This window comes from Protomyctophum parallelum (assembly GCF_964188405.1).
Source record: "Protomyctophum parallelum genome assembly, chromosome: 11".
In the NCBI taxonomy this organism is placed as follows: domain Eukaryota; kingdom Metazoa; phylum Chordata; class Actinopteri; order Myctophiformes; family Myctophidae; genus Protomyctophum; species Protomyctophum parallelum.
This window is the reverse complement of record NC_139707.1, coordinates 51,134,359-51,160,132: the sequence shown is the minus strand read 5'-3', so window position 1 is coordinate 51,160,132 and position 25,774 is coordinate 51,134,359. Positions and strand designations below refer to the sequence as shown.

The 25,774-nt window shown below is 41.7% G+C and overlaps 1 protein-coding gene and 1 long non-coding RNA gene across 2 annotated transcripts in view; one reads left to right on the top strand and one right to left on the bottom strand.

Moving 5' to 3' along the window:
- Positions 1–317: 317 nt before the first annotated feature.
- On the bottom strand, positions 318–1,227 carry LOC310867410. The gene is made up of 3 exons (XR_014570004.1): positions 1,107–1,227; positions 502–593; positions 318–409 (listed from the first exon to the last, which is right to left on the bottom strand). It is a non-coding gene; the product is annotated as an uncharacterized lncRNA (long non-coding RNA).
- Positions 1,228–18,142: 16,915 nt separating this feature from the next.
- The window catches only part of LOC310867409 (ceramide transfer protein-like), a 47,982-nt gene continuing 40,350 nt past the window's right edge, over positions 18,143–25,774 (top strand). The window contains 2 exon segments of the mRNA XM_083777489.1: positions 18,143–18,587; positions 22,661–22,795. Coding sequence (XP_083633615.1) covers positions 18,495–18,587; positions 22,661–22,795 — 228 coding nt within the window. The 5' untranslated portion in view covers positions 18,143–18,494.

Genomic DNA, 25,774 nt, shown 5'->3' with positions numbered 1-25,774 from the left:
GGATTTCGATCATTGCGGCATCGTCCTTTACAATGTCTTTGTGTTTGTGACGCAAATGGTGCCTCACATTTTTTATTCGGGCAAAACAGCCCGTCCTGCGGGATGTGGGGCAAACCACCTCCTCCCCCTCCTGTCCTTCCCTAGTTTGCACAGAATCTGCTGCTCGGCCGTATTGGCCTTGAGGTGGTGGACGGTTTTCAAATGTTTGTCAACATTTTCCAGCTCTGTGTGGCACACTGGGCACCAGGGTGATGACCCGCTTGGAACGTAAGCCATTCTGTTAGATGCAGTCTTCACCTCCAGCAACTCTCAGACTGAGTCTCTCTGCTGTATCAGAGGGGGGCCCACTTTCACATCTGTCTATATTGAGTTGTGTTTCTGATCTTTTGTCCAATGCGGGCAAGGATCTCTGAAAATGATAATGAGCAAAAGAAGATTGCTTAAATTATGTGGGTTAGGATTAGGGTTAGGGTTAGGCTTAGACCTACTGCAGATACTCACGTCAAAGAGGAAGTGCAGTCTCTCTGCTGTATCAGCTGGAGGTGGCCTACTTCCACCTCCATCTGTGTATCTTGCGTTGTGTTTGAGTATTTCTGTAATGGGAATGATCAAAATAAAATTACTCAAGTTATGTTGCAGTACAATTTCCATGGCATGTTCAGTACTTATTGAAATATTTAAAATAAAGGACAATGAACAATGCACTTTGATATGGTTTACCAGCTCAAGGGTTAATTTATCAGCAAGTTTTGGAATGGTGGCTTGACCATTCTCATTGTGTGCCATTTGATGAGAATACATGGAGAACAAGAAACACACTTAACATGATAGGCTTTCAAATCCCTTATTCAGACACTTGTGAACTGCAAAATCAGAATGTAGCAAACACACTGACCATATTTACAACCATTATGGATCACCAATAATATATTCATTTGGATGATTGAATGAATTAAGGACGGGTTAGTAGCTTTGGGTTGTCTCTGGTTTACAGAACTGGTGCTGTTTTTAATAGGTCATCCAATCCAACTTTTGTCATTGTGAGAAGTGCAGGTTCTATTGGGCCACCTACTGTGACAGAGGAAGAGGCAGAAGGTAGAATTTACTTCATAATAGGATTCCAGGTGAAACCCCAGGGTGTTCTCCGACTTGAGCCACGTTTGGCTAGTTATCCGGGTGGAGTTATTGGGTTGACAATGATTCTGCAATGGGTTATTTTGGCTGCTGATGCTCAATTTTTGCCTGGAGAACAAAGCAAATGTCAATAAAATAGTAAACTAATAAACTGCAGTCAGTATATTACCCATTGACTAGAGGTCTGTAATTTACATATAAACTCACCTAAACATGAAACATGTGTGAGTGAGGCTAGCAAGAAAAGCGCCACCTATGGGTTGAAATAATTGTTAGTCATCATCATTTTTCGACCACTGCTGAGATCATGGATTTCACAATGCCACACCAGACTTTCCGGTCCTTCATTGCCATCCCCAGTTCCTGCTTACCATGCATGCGTCCCTAGTTATGCCCCGGTCTCTAGTCCGATTTGAGGCAGAACTCCAGAAAGAGATTTTTCAGAGACGTTTCTGTAGTCAGAAGGAGAAATCCACACCAAAACACATCAGCCTATAATCTTGTTCCAACATACACGTTTGCTCTGAATCGTTTCATAAATGACCCCCGTTCTTAATTTTTACTATCCCACCCAGTGGCTCCCCACATTAAAATGAAGCTAAAAATGGTAGAAAGCTAGTAGTCTTCATCACAGTAGGTATTTTAATAGCTCCAAATATTTTTTCCACTCCCCAAATCTGTTAATATTGTCCTGGTACTTACACATGCACTGTTGGCCCCTATGCCGACCCTTGGTAGAACAGCTTCTACTGTACCTACGGGTCGAAATCATTGTCAGTATTTGTAGTCAGTCAGAGTCAGAGTATTTTTTTTTTCTGTGATGATGCATTGTTTTTATTACTTCAAGGATCATTTTACAGTTCATTTTGCATGTTTGCACATATACCATACCATCTTTATTTATATAGAACATTTAAATAAAGTATTTTAATATAGGCCTACTAGTTATGTATATTAATATAAAAGGAAAATTGTACTTAGGACCAGTCGTGTACATTAAAATAAAATAAGGTTATTTTGTGAATAATTAAGTGTAATAATGTGAAGTTAATTTAGTTAGCTTTAGCTGAGTTTTAGAGTTGGTTTGTATTTGTTTTTGTGATAATGCATGTTTTTTATTTAGTTTTATTAGTTCTGATGATGATCACTTCACTTTGTTATTTCACATATTTGCATGTATCACTTTCCTTGCGCAACCCATCTTTTGTTTTATTTGCCGTTTTGATCACTTTTAGTGTATAGTGTGCCAGCACCCAACACCATGCGTTGATGCCATGTATGCATAATGTGCAAGCACCCAACACTTTAGAGTTGGTTTGCATTTTATTTTTGTGATAATGCATAGTTTTAGTTTGTTTTATTAGTTCTACAATTTACAATTTAGGCATTTAGCAGATGCTCTTAATCCAGAGCGATTTACATTAAGCAAGAACAAAAAAAGCATGCGAATACATCACATAAAAAGCATTTATCATGAAACATGCGTAAGCTAAGAAAGTAACAGTGGAATATCTATACAAGTAAGACAAGAGAACGCGGGAAGCGAACGCAGATCGTAAATTGCAATAACAATTAGAATAAATTACGAATTAGTGAGAAGTGTGTGGTACTGTGAAATTAGTGAAAACAGGGCCGCCACGAGAAGGCTCAGCACCGCTAACCCCATAACGTTAGCCCATATGCACACACTAGTACACATAGCCTAGTTACAGACAGTGTCGTTGTGACAGTATTATTTTTATGTTGGGGCTAGTACAGCAAGTTACAGACAGTGTCGTTGTTAAGCAGCGGCGGGTGGTGTAACAGCGGGACACACAGACATTCAGTGTCGTTGTTAAGCAGCCGCGGGTGGTGTAACAGCGGGACACACAGACATTCAGCCCTTGCTGTCTAGCTGCGCCCTCTGGTGTGTCGTTGTTGAGCAGCAGTAAACAGGACTGTGACTGCTTAGCTAACGTTAGCCCATATGCACACACTAGTACACATAGCCTAGTTACAGACAGTGTCGTTGTGACAGTATTATTTTTATGTTGGGCCTAGTACAGCAAGTTACAGACAGTGTCGTTGTTAAGCAGCGGCGGGTGGTGTAACAGCGGGACACACAGACATTCAGTGTCGTTGTTAAGCAGCGGCGGGTGGTGTAACAGCGGGACACACAGACATTCAGCCCTTGCTGTCTAGCTGCGTCAGCCCTTGCTGTCTAGCTGCGCCCTCTGGTGGCGGGCGGGTGGTGTAACAGCGTGACACACAGACATTCAGCCCTTGCTGTCATACTAAGTGGCTCACTGCGTTCGCAATAATGAAACTATACATATAAACTATACATACATATACTACTATGCTATACATATGGACTATGACATGCTACGACTACATGCAATGCAATTATAGGCCTTGTCGAGCATGGTCAACATGGCCACGATGCTGACCCTCGACAGGTCGCTCAGCCGGTTTTTCATTAGGGTTGGACGGCCCATGTCCTCCCTGCCGAGATGTTGCAGGATGCCCTGTAGGGCTAGGGGCAAGGTCTTTTTCAAACGACAGGCCAATGTTGTTTGCTGCCTGCCTTGTCCCCAGCCAGCCGCTTGGCTGGGTGAGGGAAGCTGGCACAACGGTCCACATTAGCCTAAACCCTCCGCCCACATATGCTAATGTGGACCCTCATACCAGCTTCCACTCCTCCACTACCGCAGCCTTCATCTTCAGTAAAGGGACATGTTTTTTAAGAATGGGCCAGTGGTTGCCCAGCCTACCTCTGGCCCTTTGCGGCACTAACAGGTAGTGGATTTTCGCTTTGACAATGTTTTCATGGGGGATCTCTACCACCACCCCGTCTATGTCGCTCTCGAAGCGTAAAAGCTGTTCTGCTTCGATTGATGGAACACAGACGGGGTGGATGGCAACGGGATCCCCCATGCCCCTGTGCACAAACACGGCCCTGTCCGGATAGCCCTGGGCTGAAGCCAGCAAGTTGGCCGTGTTGATTACGGCCGCCTCACTGTAACCCTCCATACTTGGTGGGGGTGTGGAGGGAATTACCAGCATTTCTGGTGCAGCGGCAGGGGGAGCGTTCTGCTCTATACTGGGTGGGGGTGTGGAGGGGCTTTCTAGCACCTCTGGTGCAGCGGCAGGAGGAGAGTTTGGCTCCATACTGGGTGGGTGTGGGTGTCGCACTCTCGGGGCCAGGGAAACATTGGATTGGTTATATTGGTGGACCACCAGTGTTGCCTCCTCCAATAGATTGGACATTAAAAGGTCAACAGACTCCATTTTAATTTAAGGAAAACAAAAGCCAAGGGCTTCGCCGGTAAAACCTTATTATTATTTTTTTACAAACAGTAGGGAAAATAACAAAAAAAGCCAAGGTACTGACCATATACGACTCCTACAGTCCAAGGTACCTTTAACTAGCTTCCTTAGACCATCTTTCCAATGACGTGGCTCAAGTTCTAATCGGATCCATGTCCCGGAGCTCGCTGGCCACAAATAAAGAAAAGTATGTTGACCCATCAGGTCTGTTGTGGAGCTCCGCCATCACCCCCCTCTCAAATTCATCGTCTAGACCAGGCTGGGGAGACTCCTGTTCCCCCACAACGTTCCTGGCCCTCCTTCGACTATTTAGAAAGGTTCAAGCATTGAACATTGAGCTATATTGAGCTGCACTGGATTTTGTATTGTATTACATATTTTGTATAACTTTCATGTCACATCTGAATATATTACCACTTCTAGAAGAGGGAGGTCCTGACCATAGACTGTAAAAAAATATGGTCAAAGCGTTCCCCGGGTCTAACATGAACGTAAAATGAAGCCAGTCAGTCCTTGTATTGTAAATCGCCATCTTTCTAGATCCTTTTGGGCCCAGCTAGCCATTGGCTGGCCCAGACAACGAGGCGGGACTTCCCCCCCTTCTTCTTAGTTTTATTTTGACTCGAGTGGGTGGGGAATCCCGATCATAGACTGTAACGGTAGCCACGCCCCTCAGAACATACGCGACTTTATGGTCATTATTTTAATAAATGGGACCATCATTTTCCAAAAAGAATGTTATGACATTAGAAATGAGACTATATATTAAACTAGTGACTATATTTAAACTAGTGACTGGAAGCAGAAAGTATTCATGACCATGTTTAAACCCTTGGACTGCCAATCCCAATTTTTTTGTTTGGGTAACAAATTGGCATATTTTTAATTCATCGTTTTAACATACAAGAAAGATCTGGTGGTTTGAAAAGATGTTTATTTTATTTTTTTCATTGATCGTGTATTCTCTCGAATCGCCACCAGATGGCGGGAAAGCACCATTATGCTGATTTTGGCCAAAATAGACGAATCTTCCTAAGTCATTTCCGGTTCAACGATCAACAACATCCTGTAGTATTTTGACCCTAGTCAATAGCTTGGCTGGTCCGGATTGCTAAGCTAATGCTATATTTTTCATAGCCTGACCTAAGCAGAGACATTTCTGGCCTAGATGGGAGGGTCGCGTCTCAGAAAAGCACGCACCCTTATTGGATCTCATCGATCTGTCCGTCACCCCCGGCCCCTCCTCTCCCCCCTAGTGCAGCGCTACGTCACATCATTTAGAGCGACGCCTACGCGGAAGGGTTGACTCCCACTTTTAGACTGGTTCAGCCCACGGCTTTTTCCAGGCTTTCATCTTTCGCGCAGACGAAATGAAAGCCTGGGTATCGAGGCTATATTTTTCATAACTAAGTCAAATTAACCTCAAATCAACCCCAAAAGATCGCAAAATATCAAAATTTTTACAGCGACGCACATAGAGACGGCGCGCGTGCACGATAGCGCACGATCACGCGGATTTCGGCCGTTTTTTGGTAAATTACATCCAACATTAGTGATATTAGCGAAAAAATATAAATTTTTGCTCTTTTGACCCCGCGATAACTGATATTGATTGTCATTCCGTTTTTTCCGGGAACGGCAGGTTTAGATTTTTAGCAATAATCCGTTTTTTTCCGGGAACGGTAGGCCAGGGGTTAAGGTAATACAGTCTAGGTGAAGTTGGGCCCAAATACATGGACTTCTATGGGGCTATGGGTTTTTTTGGGCCCAATGACAGCGCCACAACAGGCCATTATATGAACTTTCAGGAAATTCTGATTTCCTTAGTGGCTTCACAAAATATCTGTCTGACTGCCCCCCTGGTTAAATATCTGTCTGACTGCCCCCCTGGTTAAATATATCTGTCTGACCGCCCCCCCCTGGTTAAATATCTGTCTGACTGCCCCCCTGGTTAAATATCTGTCTGACCGCCCCCCTGGTTAAATATCTGTCTGACTGGGCCTGGTTAAATATCTGTCTGACTGCCCCCCTGGTTAAATATCTGTCTGACTGCCCCCCTGGTTAAATATCTGTCTGACTGCCCCCCTGGTTAAATATCTGTCTGACTGCCCCCCTGGTTAAATGTGACCCCACGCGATGTACAGACTGCCATCGCGCAAGTTGCAACTGTTCAGGACAGCTGAAAAACTTTTTTATTTTTCCTTTTTTATTTTTCTGTCTAAAATGATCTGAAGCTATATTATTATTCATCTAATGTTTGAGTAGGTCTACATAATTGTATTAATGTTTAAGTGTAATGATGTTATTGACCGGAGTATCCGTAGTCCTCCAGCCGTTAGCTTAAATTGCTAATATTATAAGCTAACCGCATTACTAAAGCCAATGTATTGCGGTAAATGTGGCATGTCCGCGGTAAATTACTTATACAAGTGAGTCGCGTTATATTTTCCTTAAATACCAGCCAAAGTACATTCCAAATAAACAATTATTAGCCACGTTATGTTGTTATATCAGTTTAATTAATAAAAAACATTGCATTTCTTCTTCGTTGGTATAAGGGGAAATCTTGAAACACTTCCGCATTTCTTTGTCCCAACTTGCAAGTACATGAACCGGGCTGTTTTCTGCCCCCTCAATATCGCAACCCAAATATTTTATAAGATGGCTCTCCGCATCATAAGTGCATAATACTTGTTTATTTGGAGTGAACATGACAATGACAAGTAAATAAATATTAGCACAACTCCCGTCGATAAGTTATTTAGCCTGGACATTTCCGCATTTAGCTGAAAACGGGCTTAGTAGCCTACTATTCGGCTAGAGGCAGGAGCTAACGGCTAACAGTCCAGTAGCCCTGGTCCAGTGCATACAGTGCTTCCGCAGCCCTCTGGTGATATTCTCAGTCCCCTGCGAGGATTTTCAAATCCCAGCAAATAAACAAAACGATTTGTAGCTGTTGCAAAAGACACAAATCTACAGAGCTACAAATAAGATGAACTGGTTTCAACTTCACCTACAAAGATTCAAAGCTACAAATACGCTGTGTATATCTTTGTTTTTGTTCCCCTCTATTGAGAACAAAGGGACGTTTAATTAAAACTATGTGGTAACTGCATTATGTATTCATCTTTGTCTACTATTTGAATCTACCCCAATAGCATAATAGGTGCTAAAAACATTGACATTTTCCTGTTACTATAGTTACTTTATAGATTTTGATAATTATTATAAAACATGCATTAACCACTTCAACCTTATATGCATTAGTATGAATAGGGTAGTAGTACTTAACTTAAGTGAATCAATTGGGTAATTTATAGTATAGGCCTACTACTTTTTTAATTTGACACTTTTATAAAGGCTAATTTCCTTACCCAGAATTAAAATAGCCCCACCTGGGGGTGGGGGTGGGGGGGGGGGGTAGAGTACCGCATTTTAGCAATGAAGAGGAAACAGCGCCCCCAAATGCCACTGACCACGGAACTGCATCTTTGAAGACCAAATTCTCAGATTGCTGTAGCTCTGCAAGACATTACTCTATAAGCCATATCTCGAAAACTAGTGGGTCAAACTGCACAAGCAATATGTCAATTTAAAGCTATGCTTCCCTGCTTTAATATGACATGATAAAAACAAAAATGAAAAAAATCCAATGGCAGTCTCTCGATCAAATTCGGTCACAAATATCTGTCTGACTGCCCCCCTGGTTAAATATCTGTCTGACTGCCCCCCTGGATAAATATCTGTCTGACTGCCCCCCTGGTCCTGACACAGGAGGAGCAGGTGGTGGTGGCGGACCTCGGGGTCCCTGCACCATTACCCCCATGTTGGAGTCGGCCTGGCGGTGGACTATGAAGTAAGATTGAATTATGTGTTATATTGAGCTGTACTGGATTGTATTTCAGAACTTTCATGTCAAATCTGAATATCGTACCACTTGCAGAAGTGGATTGTCCTGACATCGAAGCAGCTTCTGTTGTTGACCAAGCTGACGCTCCCAGCACTGCTGAACAAGGAAGGACTGTAAAGTAAGATTGAATTGTGTGTTATATTGAGCTGTACTGGATTTGTATTGTATTTCAGAACTTCCATGTCAAATCTGAATATCTTACCACTTGTGGAAGTGGGTGGTAAAGTGGTAGTTGTTGGGGAAGGGCGTGGGGCAATTATCCTCCCCCCGGGTGCCACCGGCAATGCAGGATTATGCATCAGTAGGCCTATTACTATTGGGTAATATTCAGACATGTCTCACATTGGGTTAAATTGTTAAATTTGTAAACTTTAAAGCACAACTAGACTTAAGTAGAGGTTTTGGTTGTGTAGTTTACCTTCCCCTCTTTCTTTGTGCTGTGTAAAAGGGGAGACTATTCTGGATTATCTAGCAACAGCACAACTGATCTAAAAAAGACTTGGAGTTGCATCATGACTACATTACTACAAAACACAAACCTCTACCAAAGAGTAATTTGGCTTGAGTGAGTCATCAGGATATCTTACAATATTTCGGGCAAACAGTCCTGGCCTCCTGTGTCCCACGTCCTCCTGTGTGCTCTCCTCTGTCCTGCTGTGTGCGGTCTATGAAGCAAAGTTTAAACATTGTGTTAGTGTACATCTTTAGAGTTTTCTGTTGTATTTATAAACAGTCTGACTGATATGTATCTCTTACCACTTTCAGCAGCAGTGCCAAACGGGGCACAAAGACCCTGGCTTGGCTGGAAGGAGGACTGCTGGCTGCTCCCTATAAAGTAAGATAATTTATTGTGTACAGCTTTAATTATGATTGCTCTATTTGTAAACTGTCATGACTGAAATGTATCTCTTACCACTTCCAGCAGGGCTGAAGTCGCTAGCCTCCTGGCTGCTCTCTATAAAAGTTCAAACAATTATTAGGTACAGCAATGACAACTGAATGTTCCCCACAATGCCAATGACAATGTCATTCAATCTATCTTTCAGTAAGCACATGCTGACCTGCAAATACTTCCTTAATGTAAACGAAGTCCACACCCACAACACCAGAGGGAGTGCAACAAACCATGTACAACCCAGATTCGTCACAAACAAGGGACTAAATTATTTTCGCTCCTATGCCACCAAAATGTGGAACGCCCTACCAACAGTCATTAAGACATGTGAATCCCTTGACTCCTTCAAAACCGCTCTCAAAGGGCACCTACGGATGGCTGCAATTCGAAACTGGCCTCTGTAAAATCTGAATCCCCCTACCCCCCCCCCCCCCTTTTCCCTTTTTGCTTCCTATATGATGAATTCCTGTTCTGTTCTTTAGCTACATAGAAATGTCTATTTGTATGTCTCTAAATGTTTTGATGAATTGAACAATGTGGACCCTGTTGTAAACAAGTGTAATGTTTAATTGGGTCGTCCACTCACAGTTAACAGTCTTTGTATTGAGTTTGTGCTTGAAATGTACTGTAAATTCTGCAAACTGTTAATAAGTATTTCAATCGATCAATCAAAGTTGGAGTCAGCCGGTGGAAATTCGACGTTGTAGCCCTGGGCTCTATGTATGGATCCATGAACTTCATGATCCCCCAGTAAGGCCACTTCCTTTTGCGTCCCCCTGTGCTCCCGCTTGGCTTCAACTTTTCTTTAATCTTCAGTCTTCGATAGTAGTCCCGGATGGACTTCCACCGATCTTTGCACTTTTGAACTGCATGTGGTTGACACCAAAAGTAGAAATGGTTTGTTTTCTGTCCTGTTCATGTATGGGCTATGGCAGTGGTTCTCAACCTGTGGTACGCGTACCACCGGTGGTACTTGAGCCCCCCCAGGTGGTACGCGGAAAATCTTCCCAAAAATGAAAAAATGAGTAAATAATAAAAATAATATATAATAAAAACATAATAAAACTATTGAAATACTACTTTGAATGGAAATAACATTACTATAATATCACTCAAATTGAATTAAAAAAATGTTTTGTTGAACACTTTGTCAGCGTGGGAAGTCTGGGAACAGCGCATTTCCTGGCTGTTACTTTTAATGCGCCTGTACTGGTAGTAGCCACGATCAAAACAAACAAGGGGAGCTGGCGCCTGGCGGGATATTAAACAGCACATATATATATAACTAACAGTCACAATGATGCAATCGTGGCTAAAAACGGGAACGCTAAGGAAGAGAAGAGAACAGGGGCATTTGAGCAGCGATCTACACGTGGACCAGGGCGAGCAGGAGACTCAGGTATCGAGCACGAGCACAGCGGCCCAGCGAGAGAACAAGAGGATTTGAGCAGCGTGGATCTAGATGTGGATTTTGAGGTGCACGTGAACCAGGGCGAGCAGGAGCCTCAGGTACCGGGCCCCGCGAGCCCCGCAAGCGGCAGCAATGAAACCGGTCCCCGCTGCAGCAAAAAGAGCAAACCCACGAGGAAATATGACCCGCGCTACATTAAATTTGGATTCACTTGGAGTGGGACAGAGACAGACCCCATACCACTGTGTGCGAAGAGACAAGCACAGCCGTCTCATGTGTTCTCGTGTGTGTGTGTGTGTGTGTGTGTGTGTGTGTGTGTGTGTGTGTGCGCGCGCGTGCGTGCGCGTTCAGAAGACAGTCGTTGTTGGACCCAATGCGTGTGTGTCTGCTTTCAGAAGACTGTTATTTTTGGACCCTTGTTGTTGGACCCAAACAGTGAATACCCTGCTTTTTCAGCACTTTCTCCGTTATACATTGTCACTAATATGCTGGCTACCTTTCAAATTGTTTGTATTTAGCATGGCCTTCAAAAATGGCAACAGGTTGTTGTAAAAAATAGTTAATAGTTAATGTTCAACTTCTCACTAGGCGTGTGTGTGTGTGTGTGTGTGTGTGTGTGTGTGTGTGTGTGGTTGGTTATTGTTTTCACTTGCTGTGTGTTTGCAGTACTACAATTATTGTTTTCACTGTGTGTGTGTGTGTGTGTGTGTGTGTGTGTGTGTGTGTGTGTGTGTGTGTGTGTGTGTGTGTGTGTGTGTGTGTGAGAGAGAGAGAGAGAATGTGTGAAAAATGAAATGTAATCTTTGTATCAAGCCTGTATGGCTCCTCGTAACAGTTAAAGTGCCTGTTTTGTAGGCCTACAGCATGATTTTGGCTGACGTCTGTGAAAATTAATAAATATTCTTATTAGGAATACATTTGCCTCCTGTGTGAACTGTGCATATATATATTATTTTTTAACATAAGTTATAATGGTGGTCATATTGTCATTATAATGGTGGTCATATTGTCATTATCATTTTGATAACAGTGTATATATAGGTAGGTACCCGAAATCCATCATGAACCCGCCAAAAAAGCATCAATAAACACTAATAACCGCGCGTGCGGGCACGTTTGGCGGTGGTGGTACTTGGAGTGACAAAAGAAATCTGAGGTGGTACTAGGTGTAAAAAGGTTGAGAACCACTGGGCTATGGCAATAGGCCTACCATGGAGATTCTTAGATTGAGATTCTATTTTGGGACACCTGCAGAACCCTTCAACAGCAACCATCTCTGCTTCATATCTTGACGGGATGAAGTCTACCTGACTTTCAAGCTACACTGCAGTGTATGTTGACAGTATTCTTTATGGAATACGTGTATAGTGGCCACAAATATTTGGTCCAATATTTTATGTCTGTATAATGTATTATCTTTGGTCAGTCTTTGACTACATACAGTATAAAGTAACTGGTGGTATTTAGGATTCATCATCTGTTGTGATGCAGCTGCTGTATTGAAAATAAAAGTCTTCATGTCATTGTCATGTGTGTATTCTGGTTTCATGAGTAGGAAGAACATTGACAGTACATGATAGTTGTGTACTTGCAACTTTGTAATGCTGGGTATATTGTTCCTCCTTGACATTGCAGCAATGGCAATTAACAAACAATAGCAATATAGTTGCCCACATGCAGTGGTGGAAAATAACGAAGTACAATTACTTTGTTACTGTACTTAAGTACACCTTTTGAGAATTTGTACTTTTACTTTCGTTACTCGCTACACATTTCCGCACAAAATATGCTAAATATGCGGGGCTCGCTTGATTTCACACAGTACATTTTCCGCATAAAGTTTATAAGGTCATCGCCTCACTCATTCGTTCACATTCACACAGAAGCATGGTGGTGCGGTGCGGTGAAAAAGTTGGACAGAAGCACTGTCTCTCTCTCTCTGGTGCGGTGAATATATAACAGCGAGCCGCGCTGTGTGTGTGTGTGTGTGTGTGTGTGTGTGTGTGTGTGTGTGTGTGTGTGTCTGACGCTCGCTGCACATCTGCTGGTTATTGCAGTTCTGTTTTCGTCACATACACAGCTTAACGTCAGGAACGTTACCCGACTCACACATCCAGGTGATTGCAATAGTAATCACTGTAGGCCTAGTCTTACCGCGCATTGCATGTAAACGTCTGTCGAACGGGATGGCCGTTAAAGTTGATAACGGTTTCAACTTTATCCCCCAATAATCTAATCCACATTTGTGCATAGGCCTATAGCCTACTGTAGGCTTTTTTGACTAGATTTAGAAGACATTTTCATGAAGCTCTTGCTACTGAAATGACCGATTAATTTTATGGAGAAATCATTTACATGCTTGGGAGACAGTTTGCCCTGCAGAGTGGAGTGGGTGGGGCTTAATTCATTAAGGGCTAATTCTCCCCTAAATGACTGTGGACCCCCATCTGAAATATATTTTTGTGTGAGCTTGCTTGCACCCTGAGTTGTTTGTAATGTTTGTAAACACAAACATTGTCCTAACACAAACATTATGCCATTGATAATGAATGGCCAGTTTCTAGTGTTTATACCAACACAAACATTAAATGCCATTGATAATGAATGGCCAATTTCTAGTGTTTATCCTAACACAAACATTAAATGCCATTGATAATGAATGGCCAGTTTCTAGTGTTTATCCCAATACAAACATTAAATGCCATTGATAATGAATGGCCAGTTTCTAGTGTTTATCCCAACACAAACATTAAATGCCATTGATAAGTATGGCCAATTAAATGCCATTGATGAATGGCCAGTTTCTAGTGTTTATCCCAACACAAATATTAAATGCCATTGATAATGAATGGTCGGTTTCTAGTGTTTATCCTAACACAAACATTAAATGCCATTGATAATGAATGGGCAGTTTCTAGTGTTTATCCTAAGGGCCGATTCATACTCCTATTTTACCGCTGTTTCGGCGCTGTAGTGCCGAAATGATTTTGGCTCGTCAGAAATTTCAGTAGTACCGAAGAGCCGACTTTAGGACGGTACCCCCCCCCCCCCCCCCCCCCCCCCCGAACCTCAAATGACGTCACATTGTAGGCTCTACAGCGCCGAACCCACTTTTATTCGGCTCTAAAATAGGAGTATGAATCGGCCCTAACACAAACATTAAATGCCATTGATAATGAATGGTCAGTTTTATCCCAACACAAACATTAAATGCCATTGATAATGAATGGTCAGTTTTATCCCAACACAAACATTAAATGCCATTGATAATGAATGGCCAGTTTCTAGTGTTTATCCCAACACAAACATTAAATGCCATTGATAATGGTCAGTTTCGAGTGTTGTTTTCGAGTGTTGAAATAAAGCCACTTTTTGACTTAATTTCTTTGTAGGCATTTTGAAAAGCTTGTACTTTGTACATTTTACACCGGGTACTTTTTGTACTTTTTGTACATTTAATTTGGGGTACTTTTATACTTTTACTTAAGTAACTTTCTTAATGGGTACTTTGTACTTTTACTTAAGTAATTTTCAAATAGAGAATCAGTACTTCTACTTAAGTAAAATATGTTTGTACTTTTTCAACCACTGTCTACATGACCGGGATCGGGAGGTTAGACGAGAATAGCACATTCAACCAACAAGTGTAGCCACATTATCTACATAATCTATAATCTATGTATGGAATATGGATCAAAGTCTTTGGTACATATTACATTTTGATTTACTTACGTTGAAGGCCTGTATCGAGACTTACTAGACGCCAGGCTCGCTCTCTATTAAGTGTCTTCCTTCTTGAGCATTAAGCAGTCTTTGAACCCGATCGGGTGAATGGAGGCGGAGGAGCCCTTCCTTCCCTCCTTGCGTTCCTTCTGGAGATCCACGGCCATCGCGTTGACGTCATCGTCCTCGTAGTCCGCGAGCTCATCCAGAATATTTATGTCATTCAGCGAAATCCTGACTGACCGGAGACGACAAGGGGAGTACAGGCCACTGTTGATTTCGTACGACTAAAAAACTAAGACGAAAAATGTTCGTCGACTACCGTTTTTCAGACTGATAAACTAAATGGAAGCTAAAATGAAAACTAAGCTATGATGACTAAAACTAAATACTAAATATATTGACAATTTTGTAGACAAATAAAAACGGGACTAAAATGTTAGGAAGGGACTAGTGGACAAGAGATCCAGTACAAGTCATTTTACACTTGGTTGCTTGCTGAAAATAGCAGATCTACAAGCCCACGTGTCAGGCTGTGAGCTTGTATTTTCAGCAAGTGTAAAATCTGTCATTGCGACGGCATCAAGGCCTGCCGAAACACATTTTAGTCGACTAAATCAACTATATTTAGTCGACTAAAATCTCATGACATTTAATCGACTAAAACTAAACTAACACTAACACATTCCAGGTGACTAAAGTGTGACTAAAACTACATTAATAGTAAGTAATTAGTTACGTATATAAATAAGCACAATGGAGCACAGGTGTGAATGTGCAAGACAGTGGAACAAAATGGAAATTATCCATTTAGTTCCACTTTTTTTTAGCTTTTTTAATGTTTCTACAAATATTTTACCTGTATCACTTGGAGATTTGTTTCAAGTGCATTATAAATAAAAAATTATTATAACTCAGATCCCCCCCCCCCCGCCCCCCCTGTATGTGATCTTATATTAGCCCTAATACGTTGTGTGATCATACTATAGTTCAACCGGGAAATTCTGGAAGAAGCCCTTGAGGGATGATTTCTCCATTCAGCGATCCTAAGTGAATACACAAATTTGACTCATGGTGCAATATAAAGGTGTATATGCACAACATAACATGCATATAGTAAGTGACATGCATGCACAGCTACAGTATAGTAACATGCATGCACAGCTACAGTATAGTAACATGCATGCACAGCTACAGTATAGTAACATGCATGCACAGCTACAGTATAGTAACTGCTAGCCATGGTTCATGACTCTCATATTCATACGAGAGTCATGGCTTAACTGCACCCTGTTTTTGGCGCTCGCTACATTTACATAAAAAACGTATTCGGATTTCAAATATAAAGTACTCACAATTTGTCCCACGGGTGTTAGTTAGTTGCTGCACCAGCGATTAGAATTGCTGCATCCCGCGTTGTTTAATAAAAAGCATTTTTATCTGAGCTGTTATTTTGGCTTTCAACTATGCGCCCCTATCGGTCGGGAGGAGGGTGGCACTCGGTGTGTTCGATATAGGTACGTTGACCGCCCTGCCAATACAGACTAGTGCGCTCCCGGTGTGCAACTGTGGATTTCCCAAACGAACCCTGTTTAAAAAGAGTAGCCGGGGCGCTCGGATAAAAATGCTTTTTTATTAAACAACGCGATAAGAATGTGATTTCACACATTTTGGGTAGAAGTATGGAAAGACTGTAGCTGTAGGCCTTTTCATGCTATAATAAGTCCAGACCGGTCATCGTTGTCATGATGATGTTGGCCACCAGATGGCAGTGAGGTGACAATTTAAGGACTTAAGACAGTTTATTTTTTTAAATACCTAAACAAATAATTAACAAACTTAAACAATACAAAGAATATAAACAGACAGACAGACAGACCGACACATTGCTCCTTTGTTCCTTGGAGTGGCTAATAATAATAATAATAATAATAAATTATTATTATAATAATAAACAAATGAACTAAAGCAGCTTTAGTTTATTATTATTATTTAAGCTTTAAGCTGCACCCACTTTGGTTACCTGTAGAATACTGTGCCGCCAGGGGTCGCTGTTGTGCGGGTTGGTGGTTTGTTGTGTGTGACATGGTAACAATACTCTATAGGTCACTAATGTTGGCATGACCGCTATAGGCTGAGTCACGTGACAGTCACCTTGCCTTTTGGCCTTCAGAGTAAAATCTAGAGCACAACTTTAGTGTTCTTAATGAATATAAAGACATGATCACAACAATAAACACTTAATATAATCTTTGGCACAAAAATGTAAATACAACAGACAGAATGAAATGTGACTTTGCAACTAAGGAAGAAAGAATGTGTTTAGATCAGGGTCCTCCATTTTCAATTAATCAAAGACGTTACAACTATACATTATCTTGTCTTCTTTTAAAGGTATTAAAATGTAAATGTTGTCTCTGTACGGTGATTTGGGGACCCCCAAAATAATGTATCAAAGCCACAACTCATCGTTTTTATTTTATTGTGAAATGCCCGACTGGAAGTGTCCATAGTGCTGTGGGGGGAGTGTCTTCAGACTGCTGAACTAAATCAGTGTTGCCACGTCTGATTATTATAAGCGACATTCATCTCCTTTTCCTCTAAAGTTGCTTGTTGTAAATTTTGGTTTTAAACCAGTGTTGATTGATTCTCACACATCTCCACGTCGGGACCCCCGAGGACCCCCAACCTCTAAGGGACCACCCCCAGCCAAAATATTCCACAATATATTTGTCTTTACCCCCCCAAGATTTCCTTTTGTTGAAAATAGCAGATCTACAACCTCAGGTTTTATTATGTCTTTTTTTATTGATTTCTTTTTTTTTTTTTTTACCATTTTTTGTAGTAAAGTAAAGTATAAACATATAATGAATAGACTATATCAGTATTAATGTCTTTATAATATATTTCACTTATATCTGCCTTGTGCATTTTTGGATTAGACTATACTAACATAAACATAATTATTGTTTATTCACGTTTTCCAATATCAATTATGTTCAACGCCACAAACACAATTCAATCATTATTCACCAGTATTTGTATGACAATTTATCGTCAGCTTCAAGTTATCAGAACTAATAGTTTCATTATCTTTTAGGGCAGTGGTTCCCAAAGTGGGGTCCGGGGACCCCCAGGGGTCCTTCACGGAGTTCCAGGGGGTCCCCACCTGCAAATGGACCCTCTGAAACTCTCAGTCGTACAAATGGAACCATTATAGGGTCCATTTGGTTCCATGTGTACACTCTCAGAGTTAAATTAGCATTGACATAAATTGGGGGTCCCAGAGATAGAAATGCCATTAAATGGGGGTCTGTCAAACTGTGGGTCCTTGAAATTAAACAGGTTGAGAATCACTGCTAGAGCCATAAAAAAATCTTCTCTTATGGGGGTCCCTGGCATATCTTTTCTAATGGGGGTCCCTGGCATATATTTTCAAATGGGGGTCACTGGCACATCTTTTCTAATGGGGGTCCTTGACATGAACAATAATTAAGTTTGAGAACCACTAGTGCTTTAGCGGCTCGTTTTGCTTATTTCTCCCAGCCGACCTGGCCACCCTCAGCCTGCTCAACTAAAAACATTAAAACAACAACAACAACATCAACAATAAGACGTTGTTTCACTCAGAGAGGAATAACAGCAGATCTACAAGACCTACAGCACTCTGTACAGCTCGTCCGGGTGGTCTGTAACATCTATAGTGTGTGTAGAAACAGATATTTTAAAACAGCCTTTAGAGACAAACACTCACACAGTTTACACTTTGGGCTGTTATAGCTTAGCATCCTAGCATTGTACACACCCACCCACACACACACACACACACACACACACACACACACACACAGACAGTGTGCTAAGTGCTGTTAGCATCGTTAGCATCACACACTTTAACAGCAGCAACAACAACAGAGAATTAAACCCTTTAGTTGTCGGAGTTCTAGATTTAAATCCATGTATACAGTGTTTTAGTTTCAAGTAGTTGTTGTTAAATGAACTGAACTCCTCCTGGACTTATAGACTATATTAGGTGGAGTCATCAATTCATTGATTGATAAGACATTGATTTTTAGTTAATTAATCGGATCGTTTTTAAAGTGGTCGTTAAAATGTCCGAGAAGAGTTCGTCTTCGGGCTCCGAGGAAGATGTGGAGCCGGACCACGGTGGACCACCTGTGGAGATGGGAGGGGTCCTCAGCAAGGTACAAATTGCACCTTTATCTGTTTATATAGACCTTTTATTAGAGAGGGACCATGGTGGACCCCCTGTAAGGTACAATATACACCCTGTATCTGTTTATATAGACCTTTTATTATAGAGAGACCATGGTGGACCCCCTGTAACGTTCAATATACACCCTTTATTATAGAGAGACCATGGTGGACCCCCTGTAAGGTACAAATTATTATTAGCTGTATTGATGTCGGTACCATTAGGAGAGATAACATGATGTTGGTACCATTAGGAGAGATAACAGGCTGTATTGATGTTGGTACCATTAGGAGAGATAACAGGTTGTATTGATGTTGGTACCATTAGGAGAGATAACGGGCTGTATTGATGTTGGTACCATTAGGAGAGATAACAGGCTGTATTGATGCTGGTACCATTAGGAGAGATAACAGGCTGTATTGATGTTGGTACCATTAGGATAGATAACAGGCTGTATTGATGCTGGTACCATTAGGAGAGATAACAGGCTGTATTGATGTTGGTACCATTAGGAGAGATAACAGGCTGTATTGATGTTGGTACCATTAGGAGAGATAACAGGCTGTATTGATGTTGGTACCATTAGGAGAGATAACAGGTTGTATTGATGTTGGTACCATTAGGTGAGATAACAGGCTGTATTGATGTTGGTACCATTAGGAGAGATAACAGGCTGTGTTGATGTTGGTACCATTAGGAGAGATAACAGGCTGTATTGATGCTGGTACCATTAGGGGAGATAACAGGTTGTATTGATGTTGGTACCATTAGGAGAGATAACAGGCTGTATTGATGTTGGTACCATTAGGAGAGATGACAGGTTGTATTGATGTTGGTACCATTAGGAGAGATGACAGGCTGTATTGATGTTGGTACCATTAGGAGAGATAACAGGATGTATTGATGTTGGTACCATTAGGAGAGATAACAGGCTGTATTGATGTTGGTACCATTAGGAGAGACAACAGGCTGTATTGATGTTGGTACCATTAGGAGAGATAACAGGCTGTATTGATGTTGGTACCATTAGGAGAGATAACAGGCTGTATTGATGTTGGTACCATTAGGAGAGATAACAGGCTGTATTGATGTTGGTACCATTAGGAGAGATAACAGGCTGTATTGATGTTGGTACCATTAGGAGAGATAACAGGCTGTATTGATGTCGGTACCATTAGGAGAGATAACATGATGTTGGTACCATTAGGAGAGATAACAGGCTGTATTGATGTTGGTACCATTAGGAGAGATAACAGGTTGTATTGATGTTGGTACCATTAGGAGAGATAACAGGCTGTATTGATGTTGGTACCATTAGGAGAGATAACAGGCTGTATTGATGTTGGTACCATTAGGAGAGATAACAGGCTGTATTGATGCTGGTACCATTAGGAGAGATAACAGGCTGTATTGATGTTGGTACCATTAGGAGAGATAACAGGTTGTATTGATGTTTGTACCATTAGGATAGATAGCAGGCTGTATTGATGTTGGTACCATTAGGAGAGATAACATGCTGTATTGATGTTGGTACCATTAGGAGAGATAACAGGTTGTATTGATGTTGGTACCATTAGGAGAGATAACAGGCTGTATTGATGTTGGTACCAGTAGGAGAGATAACAGGCTGTGTTTATGCTGGTACCATTAGGAGAGATAACAGGCTGTATTGATGTTGGTACCATTAGGAGAGATAACAGGCTGTATTGATGTTGGTACCATTAGGAGAGATCACAGGCTGTATTGATGTTTGTAGTGTACCATTAGGAGAGATAACAGGCTGTATTGATGTTGGTACCATTAGGAGAGATAACAGGTTGTATTGATGTTGCTACCATTAGGAGAGATGACAGGTTGTATTGATGTTGGTACCATTAGGAGAGATGACAGGCTGTATTGATGTTGGTACCATTAGGAGAGATAACAGGCTGTATTGATGTTGGTACCATTAGGAGAGATGACAGGCTGTATTGATGTTGGTACCATTAGGAGAGATAACAGGCTGTATTGATGTTGGTACCATTAGGAGAGATAACAGGCTGTATTGATGTTGGTACCATTAGGAGAGATCACAGGCTGTATTGATGTTGGTACCATTAGGAGAGATAACAGGCTGTATTGATGTTGGTACCATTAGGAGAGATAACAGGTTGTATTGATGTTGGTACCATTAGGAGAGATGACAGGTTGTATTGATGTTGGTACCATTAGGAGAGATGACGGGCTGTATTGATGTTGGTACCATTAGGAGAGATAACAGGATGTATTGATGTTGGTACCATTAGGAGAGATAACAGGCTGTATTGATGTTGGTACCATTAGGAGAGATAACAGGCTGTATTGATGTTGGTACCAGTAGGAGAGATAACAGGCTGTATTGATGTTGGTACCATTAGGAGAGATAACGGGCAAATCATGTTGATCAAAATATAAATTCTTCTACATTCTAATGCAATTGTGTAGACTTCTTGTAAATTAACCCATTCGGCAGGGTTGGCTCAGCGGTAGAGTGACTGGATAGTATAACCGCAAGGTTCCCGGTTCGATCCCTGCTGTGGGCTCCCCCAGAGTTAGTGTCCAAATGTCCTTGAGCAAGACTCTGAACCCCTGATTGCTAATTTGCTCCCTGATGTGAACTTGGTGCCTTGCATGGTTTCCTCCACCATTGGTGTGTGAATCGGTGAATGTAATGCACAATCTATGTAAAGGTGTGTGAATGGGTGAATGTAATGCACAATCTATGTAAAGGTGTGTGAATGGGTGAATGTAATGCACAATCTATGTAAAGGTGTGTGAATGGGTGAATGTAATGCACAATCTATGTAAAGGTGTGTGAATGGGTGAATGCAATGCACAATCTATGTAAAGGTGTGTGAATGGGTGAATATATAATGCACAATCTATGTAAAGCTCCTTGGATAAAGGCGCTGTATAAATTAACCCATTCAGACCTGATTCTACAGTCGAACAGTTTGAAATGCTTCTCTTATCTCTCCTAGTTGGACTAATGTTATCACCTGGTTAGTGATTAGTTCAACTGTGTGTGTGTGTGTGTGTGTGTGTGTGTGTGTGTGTGTGTGTGTGTGATACAGAGCTTTGTATTATAGAGGAGGTGTTTTGCTTTAATCGACACACACACACACACACACACACACACACACACACACACACACACACACACACACACACACACACAATATGAAAATGGATTGCAAACAACTGATATAGACTTTCTGCCTGTGGCATTGCAAAGTTTAACCCATTCTGACCTGAGAAAAAAAAATGAAATTTGTATCGTATCGTGAACCTAATATCGTGATACGAATCGTATCGTGAGTTGAGTGAATCGTTACATGCCTATCACTTGACATTATTCAAATCGGCATCACGGTGGCGCTACAACCTTAGAGTGTATATGAATAGAGACGGCACCCAGCTGAAACCCTGAGGCGAAATGGACATAGTGGCCGAATGAAGGTTTTGCAGCCTGGCCCCAAACACATGAACGCGCTGTCCGTTGACTATCATTGTACACGCTCACGACGGACGCACGCTCGTTCGCGTTCGTGCGCGTTCAACGGCAGCACGTTCATGTGTTTGGGGCCAATCCATCCCAGAATGCACTCTGTTCCTACACGGAAGGAGGAGTGAAATCGCCTCATGCGCTTTTGAGCAACTTAATGCAAGTGGATGGGGAGGAGAACTCGGGTGTCTTCTCTATTCATATATACTCTATGGCTACAACAGGCCAAGTCACGTCATTGCATCTGCATCAGTCTTTGTCGGCCTTTAGCTTTTGAAAAACAGCAGATCTACAAGCTCGTAGCTCGTGGCACAGAGTGCCGAGCTACGGACCCAAATGGACCCGTATGGGTCTGTGGCTCACACATGTTTCAGTGGAGCAATAGGGTCATGTTTTGTTTCTTTAGTGGACCAATCGGATCGTTCTCTTTGTCTTTCAGTGGACCAATCGGATCGTTCTCTTGTCTTTCAGTGGACCAATCGGATCGTTCTCTTGTCTTTCAGTGGACCAATCGGATCGTTCTCTTTCTTGTCTTTCAGTGGACCAATTACATCCATGGCTGGCAGGACCGTTGGGTGGTGCTGAAGAACAACACTCTGAGTTACTACAAGTCTGAGGACGAGAGAGAGTTTGGATGCAGAGGGTCCTTATGTCTGAGCAAAGCTGTTATCACTGTGAGTACATGTTACTGTACTACCTACTGTACTACTGTCTGAGGATGAGAGAGAGTTTGGATGCAGAGGGTCCTTATGTCTGAGCAAAGCTGTTATCACTGTGAGTACCTGTTACTGTACTACCCACTGTACTACTGTCTGAGGATGGGAGAGAGTTTGGATGCAGAGGGTCCTTATGTCTGAGCAAAGCTGTTATCACTGTGAGTACCTGTTACTGTACTACCTACTGTACTACTGTCTGAGGACGGGAGATAGTTTGGATGCAGAGGGTCCTTATGTCTGAGCAAAGCTGTTATCACTGTGAGTACCTGTTACTGTACTACCTACTGTACTACTGTCTGAGGACGAGAGAGAGTTTGGATGCAGAGGGTCCTTATGTCTGAGCAAAGCTGTTATCACTGTGAGTACCTGTTACTGTACTACCTACTGTACTACTGTCTGAGGACGGGAGAGAGTTTGGATGCAGAGGGTCCTTATGTCTGAGCAAAGCTGTCATCACTGTGAGTACCTGTTACCTATAATACCTATTTCTACCTACCTATCTATATCTACCTACTGTACACTGTCTATATCTGCCTACCGTATACTACTGTCTGAGGATGGGAGAGAGTTTGGATGCAGAGGGTCCTTATGTCTGAGCAAAGCTGTCATCACTGTGAGTACCTGTTACTGTACTACCTACTGTACTACTGTCTGAGGATGGGAGAGAGTTTGGATGCAGAGGGTCCTTATGTCTGAGCAAAGCTGTCATCACTGTGAGTACCTGTTACCTATAATACCTATTACTACCTACCTATCTATATCTACCTACTGTACACTGTCTATATCTACCTACCGTATACTACTGTCTGAGGATGGGAGAGAGTTTGGATGCAGAGGGTCCTTATGTCTGAGTAAAGCTGTTATCACTGTGAGTACCTGTTACTGTACTACTGTCTGAGGATGGGAGAGAGTTTGGATGCAGAGGGTCCTTATGTCTGAGCAAAGCTGTCATCACTGTGAGTACCTGTTACTACCTATAAGGGAGAGAGAGAGACACAGACACAGACAGACAGACAGAGAACGGGACATGACACGCTGTCAGACCCTGTGTGTGTGTGTGTGTGCGTGAACACTAGACAGAGTTGTGTTAAAGTGTGTGCGGTCTCCATGGCAACAAATGAAAGCACGTGAGTGTCCCGTTCTCTGGATAATGACATTATGGGGTGCGTGTGTGTGTGAGTGCGCTGAATGAATGTGTGTCATTGTGTGTTACTCAACAGGTCCCGTTGTTAACCCTTCATCGATCCATTCCATCCGAACTGGGAAAATAATGGACATTAACCCATTTAGGCCTGGAAAAAATGTCTTCTAAATCCTGACAGTTTTTCTGAAATAACTGTTTCTAGGCCTATATCACTCAATATTTCATATCAAGGACCCCAAAAATGATTTGTAATTGGCCTCCGAGACCCCTCATCTGAACATAGAGTATAGCTTAGTAGTATATATGTATAGTTTCATTATATAGATATTCCACTGTTACTTTCTTAGCTTACGCATGTTTCATGATAAATGCTTTTATGTGATGTATTCCCATGCTTTTTTTGTTCTTGCTTAATGTAAGTTGCTCTGGATTAAGAGCGTCTGCTAAATGCCTAAATTGTAAATTGTAACATGTTGTTCCAGGGACCTCCCCAGAAGCAAAGAATTTAGTTAAAAAACTTTGTTCTGAAAAAATATATTCCAAATTTGAGGCACATTTTCATAAAAAAAATAGCAGACCTACAAGCTCGTAGCGCGCCACTCGGTGGCGCGCTATGATCTTGTATATCTGATATTTTCCAAAAGCTAAAGCATAGCATAATGGTAACACCAAAAGGGGTTCCCGCCCAGAATGGGTTAAAAAACACATTCTGTCACAATGACTCCAAACATAATATGTATATAATCATAACCAACGTCCATCCATTAGGACATGATATATTATTTTTATTTGATCTGTTATATTTAATTTCATATACGGTATTTTATCTCTGCCGTCGGTTGGAAACCTCTTAACTCCAAAATGTTCATTTTTCAGGAAATTAAGAAAACAACACAGTTCAATAGCACTGATTTATGAAACAACACACAGACGTAAAGGGTGTTCAATAGCACTGATTTATGAAACAACACACAGACGTAAAGGGTGTTCAATAGCACTGATTTATGGAACAACACACAGACGTAAAGGTTGTTCAATAGCACTGATTTATTAAACAACACAGACGTAAAGGGTGATCAATAGCACTGATTTATGAAACAACACACAGACGTAAAGTGTGTTCAATAACACTGATTTATGGAACAACACACAGACGTAAAGGGTGTTCAATAGCACTGATGTATGGAACAACACACAGATGTAAAGGGTGTTCAATATAGCACTGATTTATGAAACAACACACAGACGTAAAGGGTGTTCAATAGCACTGTTTTTTGGAACAACACACAGGCGTAAAGGGTGTTCAATAGCACTGATTTATGAAACAACACACAGACGTAAAGGGTGTTCAATAGCACTGATTTATGGAACAACACAGACGTAAAGGGTGTTCAATTGCACTGATTTATGGAACAACGCACAGACGTAAAGGGTGTTCAATAGCACTGATTAATGAAACAACACACAGACGTAAAGGGTGTTCAATAGCACTGATTTATGAAACAACACACAGACGTAAAGGGTGTTCAATAGCACTGATTTATGGAACAACACACAGACGTAAAGGGTGTTCAATAGCACTGATTTATGGAACAACACACAGACGTAAAGGGTGTTCAATAGCACTGATTTATGAAACAACACACAGACGTAAAGGGTGTTCAATAGCACTGATTTATGGAACAACACACAGATGTAAAGGGTGTTCAATAGCACTGTTTTTTGGAACAACACACAGACGTAAAGGGTGTTCAATAGCACTGTTTTTTGGAACAACACACAGACGTAAAGGG